The 18,874-nt window shown below is 36.3% G+C and overlaps 1 protein-coding gene across 4 annotated transcripts; it reads left to right on the forward strand.

Annotated features, from left to right (window-relative positions):
- Nucleotides 1–829: 829 nt before the first annotated feature.
- Nucleotides 830–17,883, forward strand: p4ha3 (prolyl 4-hydroxylase, alpha polypeptide III). 4 transcript variants are annotated; one of them, XM_046862171.1, is made up of 14 exons: nt 830–1,018; nt 1,170–1,321; nt 3,914–4,137; nt 4,653–4,796; nt 4,897–4,948; nt 5,159–5,322; nt 5,965–6,141; nt 11,552–11,616; nt 11,942–12,101; nt 14,038–14,100; nt 14,707–14,775; nt 14,987–15,083; nt 15,857–15,966; nt 17,279–17,883. In XM_046862171.1, the coding sequence occupies exons 1-13, from the start codon at nt 843–845 to the stop codon at nt 15,925–15,927; spliced, it is 1,614 nt and encodes a 537-aa protein (XP_046718127.1). In that variant the 5' UTR covers nt 830–842; the 3' UTR covers nt 15,928–15,966; nt 17,279–17,883. The 4 variants fall into 4 exon arrangements, with proteins under 4 accessions (XP_046718127.1, XP_046718126.1, XP_046718128.1 ...); XM_046862170.1 differs by having other exon boundaries at nt 17,295–17,883; XM_046862172.1 differs by lacking the exon at nt 15,857–15,966 and having other exon boundaries at nt 17,295–17,883.
- The last annotated feature ends 991 nt before the right edge of the window (nt 17,884–18,874 follow it).

The raw sequence follows: 18,874 nt of genomic DNA on the forward strand, positions 1-18,874 counted from the left end.
TGGACTGTAATTTATATCAACAGTGTATTACAACGGCTCAGGACTTCACTGAACCGCACGCCTCGACAATGATGAAACTAAAATAAATGGACATTCAGTGAGACACCTGGATGAGAATGGGTTTTCTTTTAAATCTGCTTCCTCTCAAAGTTTTTTTCTCATGCCATCTCAGGGAGTTTTTCCTTGCCACAGTCACCACTGGCTCACTCATCAGGAATAAACATAGAATTATAAGGAACAAAGTTACAGGCACTGAACGTATACATTATTTTATACAAACTTATAACCTCTTTATCTCTGTGAAGCTGCTTGAAGACTATTTCCAGTGTTAAAACCTCTATAAAATGAAGTGAAATTGAATGCATCAGTGAATTAGTTGATTAATATAGCCCTTCTAATTCTCAGGCCACAGCGCCATCTATTGGATTTTTCAGTTGCGCCCCCTGGTTTAGATCATGTACGTGTTGATGTATGTCTTCCATATGGGAATGTTGTTCCTTCTAATATTATTGCCATGTGTCATGGAAAAATAATGTCATGGGCATTGCATTGCGATTTCTGCTCAATTTAAATGCAACAAAAGATGACAAACTTTATTCCACTTCTCATGTATTTTGTTTTAAAGTAAACAGTGTTATGTGTAGCAGAAGTGCACTTTAACTATGAAATGAATTAATGATTAAACGTTTAACAGCAAATATAGACGGTCTGCATACTAGATCTGCATAAGTATGGCTCAGCACTCACGCACGAGGCGGAGAGTCACTGGAAAGTGTGTGTGTGTGTGTGTGTGTGTGTGTGTGTGTGTGTTCCCTTATTTCGGGTGAGGTCTGCTCTCTAAAATGTGGTGTTTCCAGTTGTTCTCACTGTGGCTTATCCTTCATGTGTCCCCTTCTCTCGGGGAGGTTTACACCTCAATGAGGAGCGTAAAACAAGCGATTTCATCAGAAAGACACCTCGTAGATCATTTAGGAAAATATCTTGATCAGGAAACTCAAAGACTTGAAATTATTAAAAGGTAAGTGAACGTGTTTGGGGCAATGGTTACGTTTTACACATGATTATAAGACTCAGTATTGTTTGTATGGTTGTATGTTATAGTGTTTTTTTTTACTTAAATTGAAATTAGAAAACATTATAAAGGTCAGCATATTTCCCAAACTTTTCAGGTTCTACACAAAGGTTTCTGCATTTCACCATGGGACACTCAATGTAACAGCTTCCATAGACAATCCTTTGGCTGCATTTACACTTGTCAAGAGATTGCAGGATGAATGGTTGAACATAATCCACAGCAACAAAGCTGAAGAAAACCTCAAAGGTATTTTGTCTACAAGGAATGTTTTTTTAGTGCATGCCATCATCATGTCATCAAATCAGATTCAGAGTACTTTATTTTTTCACAGGGAAATGATTAGGTTGCAGTTGCTCATAGTACAATTTTAAGTAAAATAATGTAAAATCAAATTTATGACACATAAAATAAAATATACTTATTAAGTGATATATTAAGTATATGCTCTACAATCAATGAATTTCCAATGGTGTAGTAGAAACGGCTGAATTTTTTTTCAAAGGCTATAAAGGAAGATTGCAAAACACTATTTACAAGATTTTATCTATAATTTTTTGTTAGCTAAATTCAAATATAATTTACATATGGTATAGTCAGTTTGCTTCAATCCAGCTATACAAGCCAGTGCACTCGGTCCCAAGCCCAGATAAATGGGGAGGGTTGGGTTGGGAAGGGCATTAAGCGTAAAACGGGTGCCAAATCAAATATGTGGATCACAAACCAGAATTTCATACCTGATCGGTCGAGGCCCGGGTTACCAACGACCACCACAGGTATCGTTAGCCAACAGGGTACCGGTGGAAATTGGGCTACTGTTAGCCGAAGGAGGAGAAGGAGAGGAGGAAAATGTTTACAGAGACGGCAGGTAAAGAAGAAGTGTAGGAGAGTGGAGGTTAGGGTGGGTACTTTAAATGTTGGTACTATGCCTGGTAAAGGGAGAGAGGTAGCTGATATGATGGAGAGGAGAAAGGTAGATATGATGTGTGTTCAGGAGACCAAGTGGAAAGGGAGTAAGGCCAGAAACATTGGAGGTGGGTTTAAACTGTTCTTTCATGGTGTGGATGGAAAGAGAAATAGTGTAGGAGTGATCCTTAAGGAAGAGTACAGTAAGAGTGTAGAAGAGAGTTTCTGATAACGTAAAGCTGAAAGTTGAAGGCGTGATGATAAATGTCATCATTGCTTATGCTCAACGAGTGGGTTGTGAATTGAGAAGAAAGGAAAATTCTGGAGTGAGTTAGATGGAGTGGTAGAAGGTGTAGCTAGGAATGAAAGATCAGTGATTGGGGCATGTAGATGAAGGGAACACAGGTAAAAAGGAGGTGATGGGTAGGCAGTGGTAAATACTTATTTTAAGAGGAAGGATGATCATAGGGTGACGTATAAGAGTAGAGGAAGGTGCACTATGTTCTATGCAGGAAATGCAACCTAAAAAAGATTGGGGACTGTAAGGTGTTGGCAGGGGACAGTGTAGCTAGACAGCATTGGATGGTGGTCTGTAGGGTGGCTTTGGAGGTGAAGAATAAGAACAGGAGAGTAAGGACTGAAAAAGAATGAGCTGATGGAAACTAAAGGAGGAAGGCTGTAGCCAGGCAGAGGGACCGAGCTGGGAAGGATGTGCTGCAAGTTTGAGCAATAAAGAATGCCGATGAAAATGTGTTGACTTGTGAAGAGAGGGTGTTAAGAAGATGGAGGGAGTATTTTGATAAGCTGATGGATGAGAAAAATGAGAGAGAGAAGGTTGCATTATGTGAAGCAGGAAGTGGATAGGATTAGTAATGAGAAAGAATGAGAGCAGCGATTAAGAGTGTGGAAAATCGATTGGACCAGATAACATACCAGCGTGGAGATGTTTAGGAGAGATGGCAGTGGAGTTTTTAACCAGGTTGTTGATTTTGGAAGGTGAGAGGATGCCTGAGGAATTGAGAAGAAGCTGGTACCAATTTTTTGAGAATAAGTGAGATGTGCAGACCTGCAGTAACTACAGGGGAATAAAGTTGATCAGTCACACCATGTTATGAAGATGGATGAGTTTACTTACCTGGGGCCAACAGTGCAAAGTAATGGAGAGTGTGTTAGAGAAGTGAAGAAAAGAGTGCAGGCAGGGTGGAGTGGGTGGAGATGAGTGGCAGGAGTGATTTGTGATAGAAGGGTATCTGCAAGAGTGAAAGGGAAAGTTTATAGGACTGTGGTGATGCCTGAGATGTTGTATGGTTTAGAGACAGTGGCATTGAGTAAAAGACAGGTGGTGGAGCTGGAGGTAGCAGAGCTGAAGATGTTGAGGTTTTCATTGGGAGTGATGACAATGGACTGGATTAGAAATAAGTTTACTAGAGGGACAGCGCATGTAGGACGTTTTATAGACAAGGTGAGGAAGGCGAGATTGAGATGTTTTGGACATGTGCAGAGGAGGGACATGGGGTGTATTCATCCTCAGCATTCTCCTACTGATAAAGGTATATATTATCTTCTCTTATATCTGTAGGAGAATGCTAAAAATGGAGCCACCAGGAAGGAGAAAAAGAGGAAGGCCAAGGAGGAGGTTTATGGATGTGGTGATGGAAGACACGCAGGTAGTTTAGTTGGTTTGAAAGAGGCAGATGTGGAGGACAGGAGGGTATGAAGACGCATGATCCGCTGTGGCGACCCCTAATGGAAGAAGCGGAAAGAAGAAGAAAAAGATTAGTCAGTTTGCTTTATGGAGAAGTGTGATTTTAATTTAACATAATTTAACATAATTTAACATAAGTGTCACAAACTTTTATTGTTAACCTTTAGTAACATTAAAAAATAGTCAATTTAAACCTGACTGTCTAATAGTTTACCATTTTTGCCTTTTAGCCCTGAGAAGTTCTTATGAGACGATAGAAAGCAGTTTGCCGAAGCTAGAAGACGTGCATGGGGCAGCACAGGGGCTGATGAGACTCCAGGATGTATATGCCCTTCAAGTGCAAGGAATGGTGAAAGGTCATTTCCAGCAGATCAGCAATGGAAACATACTTGAGATTTACAAACCATCTGTAAGCATCCCTCTCTCTGGGGATGACTGCTTCCTTGTTGGAAAGGTAGGCTATATAAATAGTATGGCAGCTGCTTTGGATTCCTTTATTGCTGCTGTTTTTTATTAGATATAATATGATCATATATAATATAAATTATTATACTTATAAAGGGGAGTGTAGATTGGAGACAGGTGTGGGTGATTAGTAGGAGGGAGAGGGTGAGCGAGTGTGCTGAGTGCAGGAGGGAGGCGTGGCTGGTGGTTCTCTGACATTAACAATCATGTGGATATAATGGGAGCTCAGAGGCTATGGTGCAAAAAATAAGTGCACAAGATTACCTAAAGTTACAAGTGCAGGACATGAGCATCAGCATGAAAAACAATCAGTATATGTTATTATAAGATATACAAAAAACATACATTTATGTATAATTGGAGAATAATCAAGCTTAAATAGGATAGTAATGTTTAAAATGTTGAAGCTATAGGTTTGTGTACTTAGGCTACTTAAGATTAATAACCATCCCCCTTTCAGGGCCCCCAATTTTGGCAGTAGTTTTATATAGTTCTCTTTTCCAGGTAGCCTATAATGAAAAAGATTATTATCATGCTGTACAATGGCTTGAGGAGGCAGTACACCATTTTCGAGATGTTCAAAGGAGGCCAGAAAACAAGGGCAAATTGGAAGATGCTCTGGATTACTTAGCATTCTCTCACTACAAGGTAAATTGTTTTAGTTAATTATGGCTAAAATTTCAGTAAACTGTTTCTATCGATTCAATTCCAGGATTACATTATTAACTCATTGTGTAAATGGCTTCAGACAGGAAACATCTCCTCTGCCCTCAATTTGTCCTTGGAACTGCTGCATTATGGTAAACCTATTCTGTAAAGGAATACTCATAGCATGTCATGAATTTTAGCAATATTTAACACAGTTTGCGGTTTGCTGTTTTTAATCATGCAATTAGGAGAGCATTCTGTATCTCACAAACGTCAGGTCTAATTCTGAAGTAAAGCTCACCACACATTTTATTGCCCTGCCATTGTCTGTATGTACAATGTAATGTAATTTTCTCTTAAAGATCCATCAAACAGCAGAATGCTGCTTAATGTGGAGAAGTATAACACACTTCTAATTAAAAGTTTGGCCAGTCTAAGTCGAGAGTCAGGATTAAAGAGACCCAACACCACCTACCTGAGAACAAGAGACACATATGAAAAGCTCTGCCAAACCCAGGGATCTCAGGTAGGATTATAATGTGCTATATGATTATTAATGGTTTCTTTCAGTATGTTTATTACATTTCTATTCAATTTCCTAACATAGGATATTTTTCAATCTACATTTAATTATGGATACAGGTTGAAAAATATTTTTGAAAAAAAAACAAAAACAATGAACAGAAAAAAAAAGACAATTTTTTTATCTTTAACTTTGATTTCCCTATTATATTTGCACGCAGAGAGGAATCAAATTAAGGGGGAAAATCTACATCAACATACTTCATTTCATGAGGCTATCAAACCTATGATTATAATCATTTGTGGTTTTTCCCCATATGCCTTTCCTTTGTCAAGAGAGTGGTCCAATATATCTGCACTGTCAGGAAGTCAGCCAGAAAGCTTGGAAAGATTATGAGGAAAAACACGCTTTTTCTGCAGTATAAATGTAACGGTTACATTTGGGTGGACTTAATCACTTGCAAAGTTTTCACTGGCATGTTGTATTCCAGTATATTGTCATTGATAAAATATGCCCTGTATGTTTTATGGAAAGCATATTTCGTTATAGCACATTGAAAACATGAAGAAACAGAGATGTTAATAGGCACTAGTTTTCTATTTAAAAAAACCCTAATAATGCTTAGATGTGTTTCTTTGTGTACAGCTGAATCATTATGAAAATCCAAGACTTTATTGTGACTATTTCACCAATGGCAGTCCTGGCCTGCTCCTGCAACCCATGAAACGTGAGATAGTGAGCCTGCAGCCTTATGTTGTTCTGTTTCATGACTTTGTGACTGGAGCAGAGGCCCAATACATCAGGGAGTCTGCAATGCCAGCTGTGAGTGATTTACATATACTTTTTAAAAGGGTGGCGTGTGTGTGTGTGTGTGTGTATATGTGTATATATATATATATATATTAGGGCTGACAATCAATTAAAATATTTAATAGTGATTAATCACATGATTGTCATGAGTTAACTCATGTTAAGTGCAACTTATTTGCACATTTTTATCTGCTCTAAATGTACCTTAAATTAACTCTTTTTTTTTTTAGTTTTTAATACTCTAATCAACATGCCCATAGACGAATATGGAGGCTGTAAGCAAATGGATGTTTATTATTGGTGAAACCATACTCAGCATAGAGCATAAAGACAAAATAAATGTTTTAAAGTAATGATGGTGTTTTAAACGATGTAAATCATCAAGACACCAAACTGAGCTTTTGCTATGTTTCCACACGGATGGTTTTAATTGCCGGATGTGTGCACCATGAAAACTTTGGTGCTTGATTTGAGACTTGGTGCATCAGTGAAACAAATGTTTAGTGATTAAAAATTATTGTTTGCAGGAGTTTATATTTTTTCATTATCTTAGTAAATAAAGGACATCGTGAATGAAAGTGTGTTGCATTTAAGGTTTTAATTTTGGCTTTTTTATTTTTATTTATTTATTGTGGGAGCGCGTATGGGTCGAGGAAAAGAACGCCACGACAGGACATTTTCAGGATCAACAAAAATTCTTTATTTTATGGTTTTATTCTGTGCTCAGTGCCTCAGTCACATGTTCTCTGGCGTCCACACACACACACACATACATCCTCACGCTCCTCCTTAAATGCCCCCTCTGATCACTGCAGGAGAGAGAACAATCATTAGTCAGAATTCCCTTCAGGTGAGGCATTCTCTGTCTACCTGCTCTTGGCCTCGCCCTCCATTCACAAACCGGCGCTCGGCCCCGCCCCCGCTGCCACATTTATATTTGTAATTTAAACATTATTCACATGTTAATAAAATTTGAGCTGTTAAAATGAATTCGCGTTAACACATTAACTCATTCATTTTGACAGACCTAATAAATATATATATATATATATATATATATATATATATATATATATATATATATATATATATATATATAAAAATATATAAATACAAAGTAAAAAGTTAATTTTCTGTTTGTGAAATCTTAACATTAAAAACTCAACCTCAACTAAAAATTCGGATTTACTTCATAGAGAATATGACTCTTGTGGTATTATGGTGTATGTGGGATGAATTTTTCAGGGTTATGAATCACTGAGTTGGAAAGCACATAAGTAGAAATCTGCTCTCCTTAAAAGAGCCGTCATCTGCTGTCATCTGAATAAGCTCTTTTCAGTTGATTTCCTCACATCTGATGAATTAATCATAGCCGGAAAGATAAGCAGTGCCAAGAATACCATCACTTATTCCACTTTTTTTTGGTAGATTAAACAGCAGTTTGTTTTTCCATCATCACACTTTAGGGGATAAAATCCCAATGTCCTCGCGAGCTGTAAAATCTTAGCATATTGTTGCATCTGCTGAAAATACTGTGTAACAGAAATCTGAAAGACTTGATCTCGTCTATTCATTTTGTAATTTACAGAATAATTATGGTTTTGTTGATTATAGTTGCTCTGGTTTTAATCACTGTAGAACCCATCATGTGGAGGTGTGAAGGAAGACTCTGGAGACAGTCAGGATTTTAACTGAGCTAATTTATTCAGTCTTTGGTTTTTTTTTGTTTTGTTTAACAAAAACAACAAAAAACACAAAACAATGTATCAATAAGAATGAGACAAGAGAATTATTATGTGTTACCTGCCAGTTCAACCCGCCTCCACAACGTCCACCACCACACCCCTGATATCACATAACCCCACCACCAGACGCCAACTGGCTTGCAGCTACCTTGTGAGAAACAAGACACCACCACCACCATCTGTAAGCCCATTCTTTGGACCACATCAATTTTTTTAATAGTTCAGGTGCTGATGAAGCATCCTTCAAAGTGTTGGAGCCAGTGGAGCATGCATGATTGGAACAGAAGGGAACAAGGCAAATGGAACAAAATGGCCCCCATTTATTTACCTTACACACTCACCCAGTTTAAGTGCAGATTAAAAACATATCTTTTTAGCAAAGCCTACACATAACGTACGTCTCACATCATAACCTCGTGCTCCAGAACATCTGATCACATGCACATTATCAACTTGTGCTGTTAATATCATGAACAGCAGCTACGCTAATTTCTCTCCACTGCTTCTCTTTTTTTTCCCCATCCCGAGACACCCTGAGGTTTGGCAAGCTCCAGTCACCTCCCACCTCGTGATGATTACGGACCTTTGAAGAAGTAGATGCCGAACTCACAAACATCCCGAACCATCTAGAGACGTATCAGTGCCATTTGGATCCCGCTACATTTGTGAAGTTTTGACATTGGACCTCCTGGAGTGTTTAAAGGCTCTGGCATGGAGAAGCTGATGCTGGATCTGTGATGATCACAAAAGCTCATAAAACTAGGAGCTACTAACCATATAGACTGTATAGAACTGAAAGAACATTACTTATAATCTTATACTCCAGTACTCATGTTAGTTCTCACTCTCCAGTGTTCTGTACTGTTGAAAGATTTATGATCAAACTCTTGATGTCACCCAAATGAGGATGAGGTTCGCCTTTTGAGTCTGGTTCCTCTCAAGGTTTCTTCCTCATTACATCTAAGAGAGTTTTTCCCTGCCACAGTCGCCACGGCTGCTCATCAGGGACAAATGCACACCATTCACCTTGACTGTTGATTTCTGTAAAGCTGCTTTGAGACAATGTCTGTTGTGAAAAGCGCTATAGAAATAAACTTGACTTGACTTGACTTACATAAATATCGGGCAATGCATGTGTCAATGACTGCTATGCAGTCCAGGCCAAACGTAATCCAGTCATTTGTTTAGTTAAAACACATGCCAAAATATCAGACATAATGCAGGTAAACTTTTTAAAACCTTTGTCAAATACACAAAACAGTGTTTTCAGCTTTTGCTTCAATTTAAGGCACCATGGGATGGCCCTGTTGTGGGTTTCTTTTTAAAATTGAAGACTGTTAATGGTGAGTGTGATCTAGAAAAGGCTAAATCAGATACATTTCTGGATCCTGATGCAGCATTAGAGCTCTACAGATCAATTGTTTGTTTTCCTGTTAGCTGGGTAATGACACTCAGACACAAATTATATAATATCTATTTTCCTTTTGCCTGTATATTAGTAAAATTGTGGAAGTTTTAAGTCTTGTTACCCCCAAATTAAAATAGAAAAGCTTACTGTCACAGTTGCTAAACAATTACTAATTCATGTTTAATTAAAGAGAAAGCTTTTAAAAATGGATTCTCTTACAAAGCAGCTTTATAGAAATCCAGATAAAAATTTAAAATGTGTCCTTAATGAGCAAATCAAAAGGCGATAATGGCAGAGAAGTGCTCTTTAAGATTGAGAAGAAACCTTCAGAAGAACTGGATTTTAAAGGGAACCCATCTTCATCTGGCTTCATCTGAGTTTTAATTTTACATCTGTCAAATCAAAGTGAAGTTACTGACTGGCCAATGATGACGTTCCATAAAGGAGTCTAGAGTATAAATTGTTTTTGGCAAGTGCAGTCAATAGGCTGTCCATCCATTGAATGACATCAGCTGCAATCTTTAGGGGGAATGTGATACCATCTACAGCATTCTCATGGTAACTTTTAGAATATCATTACAGGCCATTTTGTGCAGCCACAAGTGATCTTTAATTAAAGGAGGCCTTATGGCAGCCAGCCACTCCACAGACCTCAAATCTGAGTAAACATGTAGCATTTAATGGTATATGTTCAGTTGTTAATGGTTTAGATGTTAGTCAGATTTTTTTGCATAATATTTAAAATTTTGTCTCTCTCCCTCTGTATGTATAAAATAATCGATAGCAGCAGCCCTAATATATATATATATATATATATATATATATATATATATATATATATATATATATATATATATATATATATATATTAGGGCTGTTGCTATCGATTATTTAGTAATCTAGTATTCTAATGAATAAAATAATAGAGAGAAAAAATAAGACAGGTCTCTTAAAACAAGTAATTGTGGTCTTTCTTTTTATAAAAAATTTAGATTTTTATTGCTTAAATTGCATACAAGAATATTGGTGAAAACTAAATCCATTTAGTGCATTTAATTGCCATATTACATAAAAATACAAATACAGTGCATTTAAAAAGTCCCTCCACAGTGTCCGTGTAGAGTACGTTATGGGAAACTATTAGTTTAATGAAACTTATCATTTTTCTCAGCTATGTATTTATTTATTAAGTCTCACACAGTATTGTGATGCGGTATTCTGGCCTCTGGAAAAGCTGCTTAAAATTTTTCTTGAACTAAATATTTATCGCCAGCTTTAAAAACGTGCTCCACTCCCTACTCTACATGGACACTGCGGAGGGACTTTTTAAACACACTGTATATAAACAAAAATATAAAAATCTATTCCAAAAAAAGAAACGTAACCGCACTGTGCTGTGTTTTCTTTATGTTTTAGTTTTAAATGATCCCAAACATTGGAACGTTTTCTTTGGCCTGTATCTTCTCCTTGCCCTTCTGTGATTTCTTACTGTTACCCATTTTTTTATTCATCCTTCTGTGTTACCTGTCCAGAATCAAACACCTTTAGCAATATTTAGAGCCTCAAGTGTGTTTGGAAATGATGCAACAAGGTTTGCACACCTGGACTGGGGTATTTTCTGTCATTGCTCATGGCAAATCCTCTCAAGCTGGTGCAGGTTGGATGGGGACCGTTGGTGGACAGCCAATTTCTCTCTTCAAAGTCTTAGATGGATATTCAATAAGGTTCAGGGTGCTGGTTGGCCACTTTAGGACATTCACAAAGTTGTCCTTAAGCCACTTCTGTGTTCTCTTGGCTTTGTGCTTAGATTAGTTGTCCTGTAAGACCCTGAACCTTTGGCCAAGGCTGAGGTCCTGAGCGCTGTTTTTATCCAGGATCTCTGCACTTTACTCAATTCAGCTTTCCCTTAACCTGACCAGTTGCCAAGTCCTTGCTGCAGGAAAACACCCCCACAGCATGATGATGCTGACACCATTCACTTTTTTCAGGCATATGATGTGCGTTGCCTCCAGACAAACCGTTTAGAATTTTTAGCAAACTCTAAGCTGGCTTTTATGGGTCTCTGTGGAGTCAAGTGTTTTTGCAAAAGCGTCTGAATACTTGTGATGTGCACATGTGATATTTCAGTTTTTTTTTTACTTTGTCATTATGGGTTACTGACTGTAGATTAATCAGAAAAAAGATGTAGTGAACTGAGTGTTAATACTTAATACTGAATACTGAATATATAAGTATTTGTTTTTGCTTCCTTTGTTTTTGCTTCCTTAAGCTAAAGAGGTCTGTAGTGGCTTCAGCTATGAACCAGTCGACTGCTGACTATCGCATTAGCAAGAGGTAATAAATTAATTTGTAAGGCCTTTCACAATTTTCTATGCAGGGCCTTGCATCTTCCCTGCGATGATACTGCTACTGCAGAACATACAGTACATTACATACTTTCAACATAGCAGACTTATGACACGTAGAAAATATATACTCTTTTACTCCACTACATTGACAATTAACCCATAGTTATAAATAATCATACTTTACAAATATTTTAAACACTAGAAACACCTCCACTGTTCATTTTGTTTGTGTAAATATATCTGGGGAATTTAATGTTCAAGTGTACCACTAAGTGAGTTTTTATAGGTTGTATGCTTTTGTTATTCTTTAGTGCATGGCTGAAGGCCTCAGCACATCCCACTGTTAGCAAGGTGGACCATCGTATCAATTTGCTAACAGGCCTGAATATGCAGCTTCCCTACAGTGAACATATGCAAGTGGTCAACTATGGTATTGGGGGACACTACGAACCTCATTTTGATCATGCCACAGTAAGTAATTTCTTTACTTTAAAAATAAAATAATTATATATATATATATATATATATATATATATATATATATATATATATATATATATATATATATATATATATATATAATAAGCAAAGAAAGTCATATTTGATTTAATTCGATTTAATTCAGTTCAGTACAATTTTAATGTATAGTGCTTTTAACAACAGACATTGTTCCAAGATTATAGATTATAAATACATATTTAAAATTTTTCAATGTATAAATCAGTCCCTATAAGATAAGAAATAACTCCTTGAGATGGTTTGAGGAAGAAACCTTGAGAGGAAACAGACTCAAAAGGGATTCCATCCTCATCTGGATGACACCAAACATCAATTCATTATATAGTGGTTCCATCATTGTTTAGGTTATCAACTGTTCACTGAAGGGCACTTAAATATAAAACTGTTGACTGAGACTGTGTAACAAATACTAATTGGAAGGCAGTTCCATAACTGTGGGGCTTTGTTAGAAAAGCTCTGCCCACTGCTGTAGTCATCACTATTTGAGGTATCAACAAATTTGATCAATGTAGGCATGAGAAATTATAATCAACCTAAATTTTGCTCAGGTACTGCAGCGCAAAACCATTCAGTGATTTTTGTGTTAGCGGTAGTATTTTATAATCAGTGTAAAATTTGATTAGGAGTCAACTTAAAGTGGATAAGACAGGAGTCATGTTCTCATATTTTCTGGTTCTGGTAAGGACTCTTGCTGCTGCATTCAAGATTAAATAAGTTTAATTATGCATTTATTAGAACATGCAGACAGAACAGAATTACTATAATCTAACCTACACTATCAGTTAAAAGTTTAAACACACCTTCTCCTTTAGTGGTTTTTCTTCAATTTTATTATTTTTTAACATTGTACATTAATACTAAGGACATCCAAACTACAAAACACATATGGATTTATGTAGTAAATTTAAAATTGTTAAACAACCCAGAGTATGTATTTCAGATTGTCTAAAGTAGCTACCTTTAGCTACATTTAGATGACAGCATGGCACATTCATGGCATTCTCTCATCAGATTCATGAGGTGGTCAAATGAAATGGTTTTTGATTCACAGGTTTGTATAGAGGGTGAACGGACAGTTCCTTAATTTAATTCAGCTTCATTTGTATAATGAACATTGTCACAAAGCAGATTTACAAAGATAAATAGATTAATTTTAGATTAATTTACATTTTGCAGTGACATGCCATTCCATCTGGTTTACACTTGGGTCCGTGATTCGTTTTCCAACAGAGCAATGACCCCAAACACACATCTAGAAGGAGAGTGATGGAGTGCGGCATGACCTCTCCTCTGTTTTGTCATAGTTTTAGTATCTTCAGTATTGATTTATTGATTTACAATTTTGAAAATAATAAAAACAAAGAAAAGACATTCAATCAGAAGGTGTGTCCAAACTTTTGAGTAGTACTGTAGATGTAACAAAAGTATGAACTAGTTTTTTCTGCATCACGTATTGACTTCATATTTCTTATTTAAGCAATAGTTTGATCAGTTATTTTACTATTGACTCATATAATAGCGCACTCTTTTTTTTTTTTTTTTTATATTACCACTTAGTCCTGACTAAAGCAAAATGTTTCTTAATTTATTTCAGTTAGACTTTAGTAAAATAGCTTGATTGGTTTCAAAATAACATTTAAAACCCTGTGAACATGTTGTTTTACAAGGCCAAGAGAGCAGAACAATGTAAACAGCTTTTGGCTTTTTGTGCAATATTTTCTATTAGATAATTATTTTAAAAGATAATGATTTCTTAGGAGATTGAACAGGTTTTATTAACAATTAGTGGAAGAAAAAAGCCGGAAAGTCCAGGAGACACATTCTGATGCAATAGAAATTAAACTTGCTCTGAGAACCCTTTTTTTTCTTCTTTTCATTACCATGGCAGTCAAAATCCAGCCCATTGTACAGACTTAACTCTGGAAACCGAATGGCTACATTTATGATATATGTAAGTAAGTCACTTCTGTCCTGGCAAAACTTGAGTAACTGTTCTTTTGTGTATGCCATAACAGTAGTGGAATTACACCGATCAGTCATAACATTACGACCACCGATCAGACATAACATAATGACCACCGGCTGAATATTGTGATGTTCCCCTTTTGCTGCTAAAACAGTTCTGACTCATTAGGCATTAACAGCATTAACGTCTTTGGTAATTTGAGCTACAGTAGCTCGTCTGTTGGATTGGACCACATGGACCAGCCTTTGCTCCCCACATGCATCAATGACCTTGTCGCTGGTTCACCACTGTTCCTTCCTTGGACCACTTTTGATAGATACTGACCACTGCAGACCAGAAACACCCCACAAGAGCTGCAGCTTTGGAGATGCTCTGACCAGACGTCTAGCCATCACAATTTGACAAAATGTTCACTTGCTGCATTATATATCCCACCACAGGTGCCATGATTAAGAGATAATCAGTTATTCACTTCACCGGTCATAATGTTAAATTGTTATTATGTTATGTTTGGTCGTGTTTTTGTCATCTATGTACAAAATAATGTGTGTGTTTATTATGAATGAGTGAGTTTATTGAATTGTACTACAGCTCAGCGCTGTGGAGGCAGGAGGATTCACAGCCTTCATCTATGCCAACTTCAGCATTCCTGTAATCGAGGTACAGCATGAAATATTTCACAGACATAGATTTAAAAGGCAAGTCATTATACAAATTTATAGCAAATTTATGTCTCACTCACTGAAGAGATTCTTCATTGATGAACTTTCATCACCTAAAGATTTACACCTAACTTAATCTTGAGGGAATATATTTTTAGTTTATTGTTTGTAAAGAAAAAATTAAATACTACATGCTTTTTCATTCCCAGAATAGTGCCGTCTTTTGGTGGAACCTCCACAGAAATGGCCAAGGAAATGGTGATACACTGCATGCAGGCTGTCCAGTCCTTGCTGGTGATAAATGGGGTAAGGAGTAGAATGGTGTATTTCACCTCCATACTGATGTCTTATTTTTAATTCTATGCCCTTATACGGTTATTACTATATAAATAGGACACATCTGTGTTCTGTTAGTGGGTTATACAAAGATACTTCTAAGCCTGTGCATAAATTGCATAAGAATTTTGGTTGGGCTCAAATCCCTAGTCTTCTAGTCTTTCCCAAAGTTAAAGGAAAACCTATTATTCCACTATTACTTTTATTCCACTACAACACAAACGAAGTTATACCAAGAAATCAATTAAAGTACATTAAATAAAATGTATGCTTTCCCAGCATAGCTGTACACAATGTGCCGTTAAATGTAGAATTTGTCGAATAATCTGAAATATTAAATTTAGACCATCTTCTTGCATTTCTTTACTGTCTGGCATACCGTTTTCTTTTTTTACTTCATCTAGTCCACATTTCAACAAAGAATGTTCTATGTGCTTCTATGCACTCATTTTTAAAATAATAATAGTTGATCTGCAATAAAATCAAAGCATGGATTTTTTCAAATCCTGTAGTTCAAATCCTGAAGCTGTCTAAATCTGCAGTCAGCTACTATAGATGATCCTTATGCCAGTAATAAAGGCCCAAACTTCAGTCATAGATCCTTGACTTATTATTTAAACAACCAAAAATATAAGAAAGAAAAGAAATATAAAATACATTACATTTGACAACAAACAGTACACAGATACTTTAATCAACAATAAATGGGTAAGACGATGATGATGATAAACTCTTTCTCTCAGTGGCCAATAAATGGGTGCATGAATACGGGCAGGAGTTTCGTCAGCGGTGTGGTCTCAACCCTCATGAGTGACCAGAGACATGGACCATCAGGAACCTGCAGCCTTTTTATGTGAGTGAAGGAGAAAAAAGAGGACTGGCCAGACGGTATAAAAATATGGACAATGGAGGAGTAGATGTGAAAGTTCTGGGAGAGTTGGCTGGAGTGGACTGGACTTTCAGTCTGTGTTGGGGAAGCATTTGGCCATCAGTCAACAGTGCCCAAAAAGAGGCAGCAAATTATTTCCAGTTTACTCTGCCAAGCCATGTGGACTTATATTAAATTATTTGACAAAATGCAACATGTTAAATATTGCAGCAACATTTTTTTTTCATGAATTGTTACTTGCTACATTTTAGTTACTCAGGTGGAGGTTTGCACACTCATACCAGTTAAAGTCTGTTTACAACGAAATCCAAATAAATAAATGCATTGTAATTCATGTGTACAGCTTAATGTAGTATGTTAAGCATGCACTTATGAAATACAACAGTTCTTGCTAGAAAAATGCTGGACCATGTTTTATGAGTGCATCTGTATTCTACAAGGAGTCATTCATTTGAATATTTTGGTACTGTTGTGATGCTCCTGGAAATCTGTCTGCTGTATTACTGTATTATTCTGAGAGTTTGCAGCATGTTTATGCACATCATTGAGGGCTAGAGACTTTAGGACAGTATATTTTTTACATTATATAAGTGATGGTGGGATTTGGCGGTGCTGATTGGGGAAGCATGAACATGCACACAAACCACTCTGAGAGGCCTCTGCTTTAGGAATGCCATGTTTACCATGCTGTATTTGGCACGTTTATAGTAGAGATTATTCACTATTCATTATGATTTACAGGTCAAAACATATTCTCAATGTGTGTGTCCCTAAAAAAGGATATACAGAGTGTTTAAAAAGGTATTGATAGAAGTTTTTTGTACACTTTTTTACAGTAATTTATTAGGTCATTTTTTTTTTCTGGACATCAACTTTTAACAAACAGTAAGCTTTCATAACAAGGCAAAAACAAGATTTTATATTTTGCAAGTTTATTACAAATCAAAAACTGAAAGCTCTCATTTAGATAACCATTCAGATTGATTTTTAAAAGCCCTCTGGCAACAACTACGTCTTTTGAGTTTTCTTGGATAAGTCTGAAAAAAGGTTTGCACAACTTTATTTGGGTGTGTCTCCCATACATCTTGTTAAATCCTTTTAAGCTCAGATTGAATGGGGAACATCTGTGAACTGACATCTTCAGCTCTCTCCACAAACTTTTTCTAGGGTTTCAAGCTCCGGCCACCCAAGGACATTCAGCCACATTTCCTGAAGCCAATCCAGCATTGCATTGGCTGTATGCATGGTTTCTGATGTGCTGAAATTTTGATTCCAGTTATTTCTTGTTACAGTTTTGGATGCTTGCCCTTACATTTTCCCGTCTCTGTGGACGACATATAGAACTCTTACAGTGGGAAACTAGAAGCAAGAAAGAAATTCTGGGTGTTGATTTTGGGTAGGTATGAAAGTTTGATTGTTTTCACTCCGTGATCTGGCATTGGTTACATCATTTTGAAGAAGTAAAGTACAGTTCCATATGCCTGGTACATACATGTTTTTACCAAATGATACGTGTTTATTTTGCATCTGTTTAAAAAATAATTTGTTGGACCGGGGGTTTACAAGGCTGCATTTACTGTTTAGAGCAAGAACAGCCATGCTGCCATGTCATACTCCAACTTTAAATTGCACACTGATGGTCTTTCTGTATTGTACAATTTGTAGTAAAAGTTTTTTTTACCAAATAAAAGGTTAAACGTCACTAAAATTGTATGAGTTTGTTGAGCTTATGTAATCTATACCAATTTCTTTGTGTATTACTGTGTGTGATTTCGTCTAATTGTGGTGCATGCTGGTCTTCCTTGCTCCACTAGGTCTTTTACCTGAGCTTTGTATTTTGTTTTATTGTTGTTACTGTTTTAAATCTTTTTCCATTTTGCTACAAAAGTGCATACTCATTTATTTTATCACCACGTTATCTGTGTAAAGCTGCTCTGAGACAATGTTCATTGTTAAAAGTGCTATACAAATAAAAATGAATTGAATTGAATACTCATGATCAGGGTGATACAAAATTCATAATTGTGAGGGAAAGTCCCCTTTGTGGCTACTGTGTCCCTATAACAAGATAACAATCATACATTATGTAAGTAGAATATCTACTAAATCACTTAAAGACGGTGAAAATATAGCAACGCGAGCCCACACATAGCAACAGTCTTAATCGTTCCTAGTTTGTAAACAATCTGACCATACGAAATCAAATTAGGAATTGTTTGGAGATAAGCAGCAACATGTTCATTGTTCTTGGAATGGCATATACTCACACCTGATTTCTCAAGAACACCAAACTCCCAATCATTCTGTTTTAACAGTTTGTCTGTTTTAAAAGTCACACTTTTTAGTACAAAATATTTCATTAATAACACTTTGCTTATTTTTACTTTTTTAAATAATTGTGGAAGTAGGAAGGGGGTATTGATTTTCCCCACCTGCTTGGTTTACTTTTTCAGTAAAATAGAGGCTACATATTAAAAGCTGTTATTTTCTCACCTTGTCTTTTTATTTGTTCTGTACTGAAGGCAAGATTGTTATTTAAGCTCTTACAAATATAATAAATAATATATTACATAGAATATATGAAGTAGAAGTACAAACCCGATTCCAAAAAAGTTGGGACACTGTACAAATTGTGAATAAAAAAGGAATGCAATATTTTACAAATCTCATAAACTTGTATTTTATTCACAACAGAATATAGCTAACATATCAAATGTTGAAAGTGAGACATTTTAAAATGTCATGCCAAATATTGGCTCATTTTGGATTTCATGAGAGCTACACATTCCAAAAAAGTTGGGACAGGTAGCAATAAGAGGCTGGAAAAGTTAAATGTACATATAAGGAACAGCTGGAGGACCAATTTGCAACT

Source organism: Silurus meridionalis, chromosome 12, assembly GCF_014805685.1.
Source record: "Silurus meridionalis isolate SWU-2019-XX chromosome 12, ASM1480568v1, whole genome shotgun sequence".
Taxonomy (NCBI): domain Eukaryota; kingdom Metazoa; phylum Chordata; class Actinopteri; order Siluriformes; family Siluridae; genus Silurus; species Silurus meridionalis.

What these genes read in the sequence shown, in the direction of transcription:
- p4ha3 (XM_046862171.1), top strand. Translation starts at nt 843, where the DNA reads ATGTGGTGTTTCCAGTTGTTCTCACTGTGGCTTATCCTTCATGTGTCC. An exon ending in ACTGCTTCCTTGTTGGAAAG is followed by an intron (nt 4,138 to 4,652) that starts GTAGGCTATATA and finishes TCTCTTTTCCAG; the next exon opens with GTAGCCTATAATGAAAAAGA. An exon ending in TGGCTACATTTATGATATAT is followed by an intron (nt 14,101 to 14,706) that starts GTAAGTAAGTCA and finishes ATTGTACTACAG; the next exon opens with CTCAGCGCTGTGGAGGCAGG.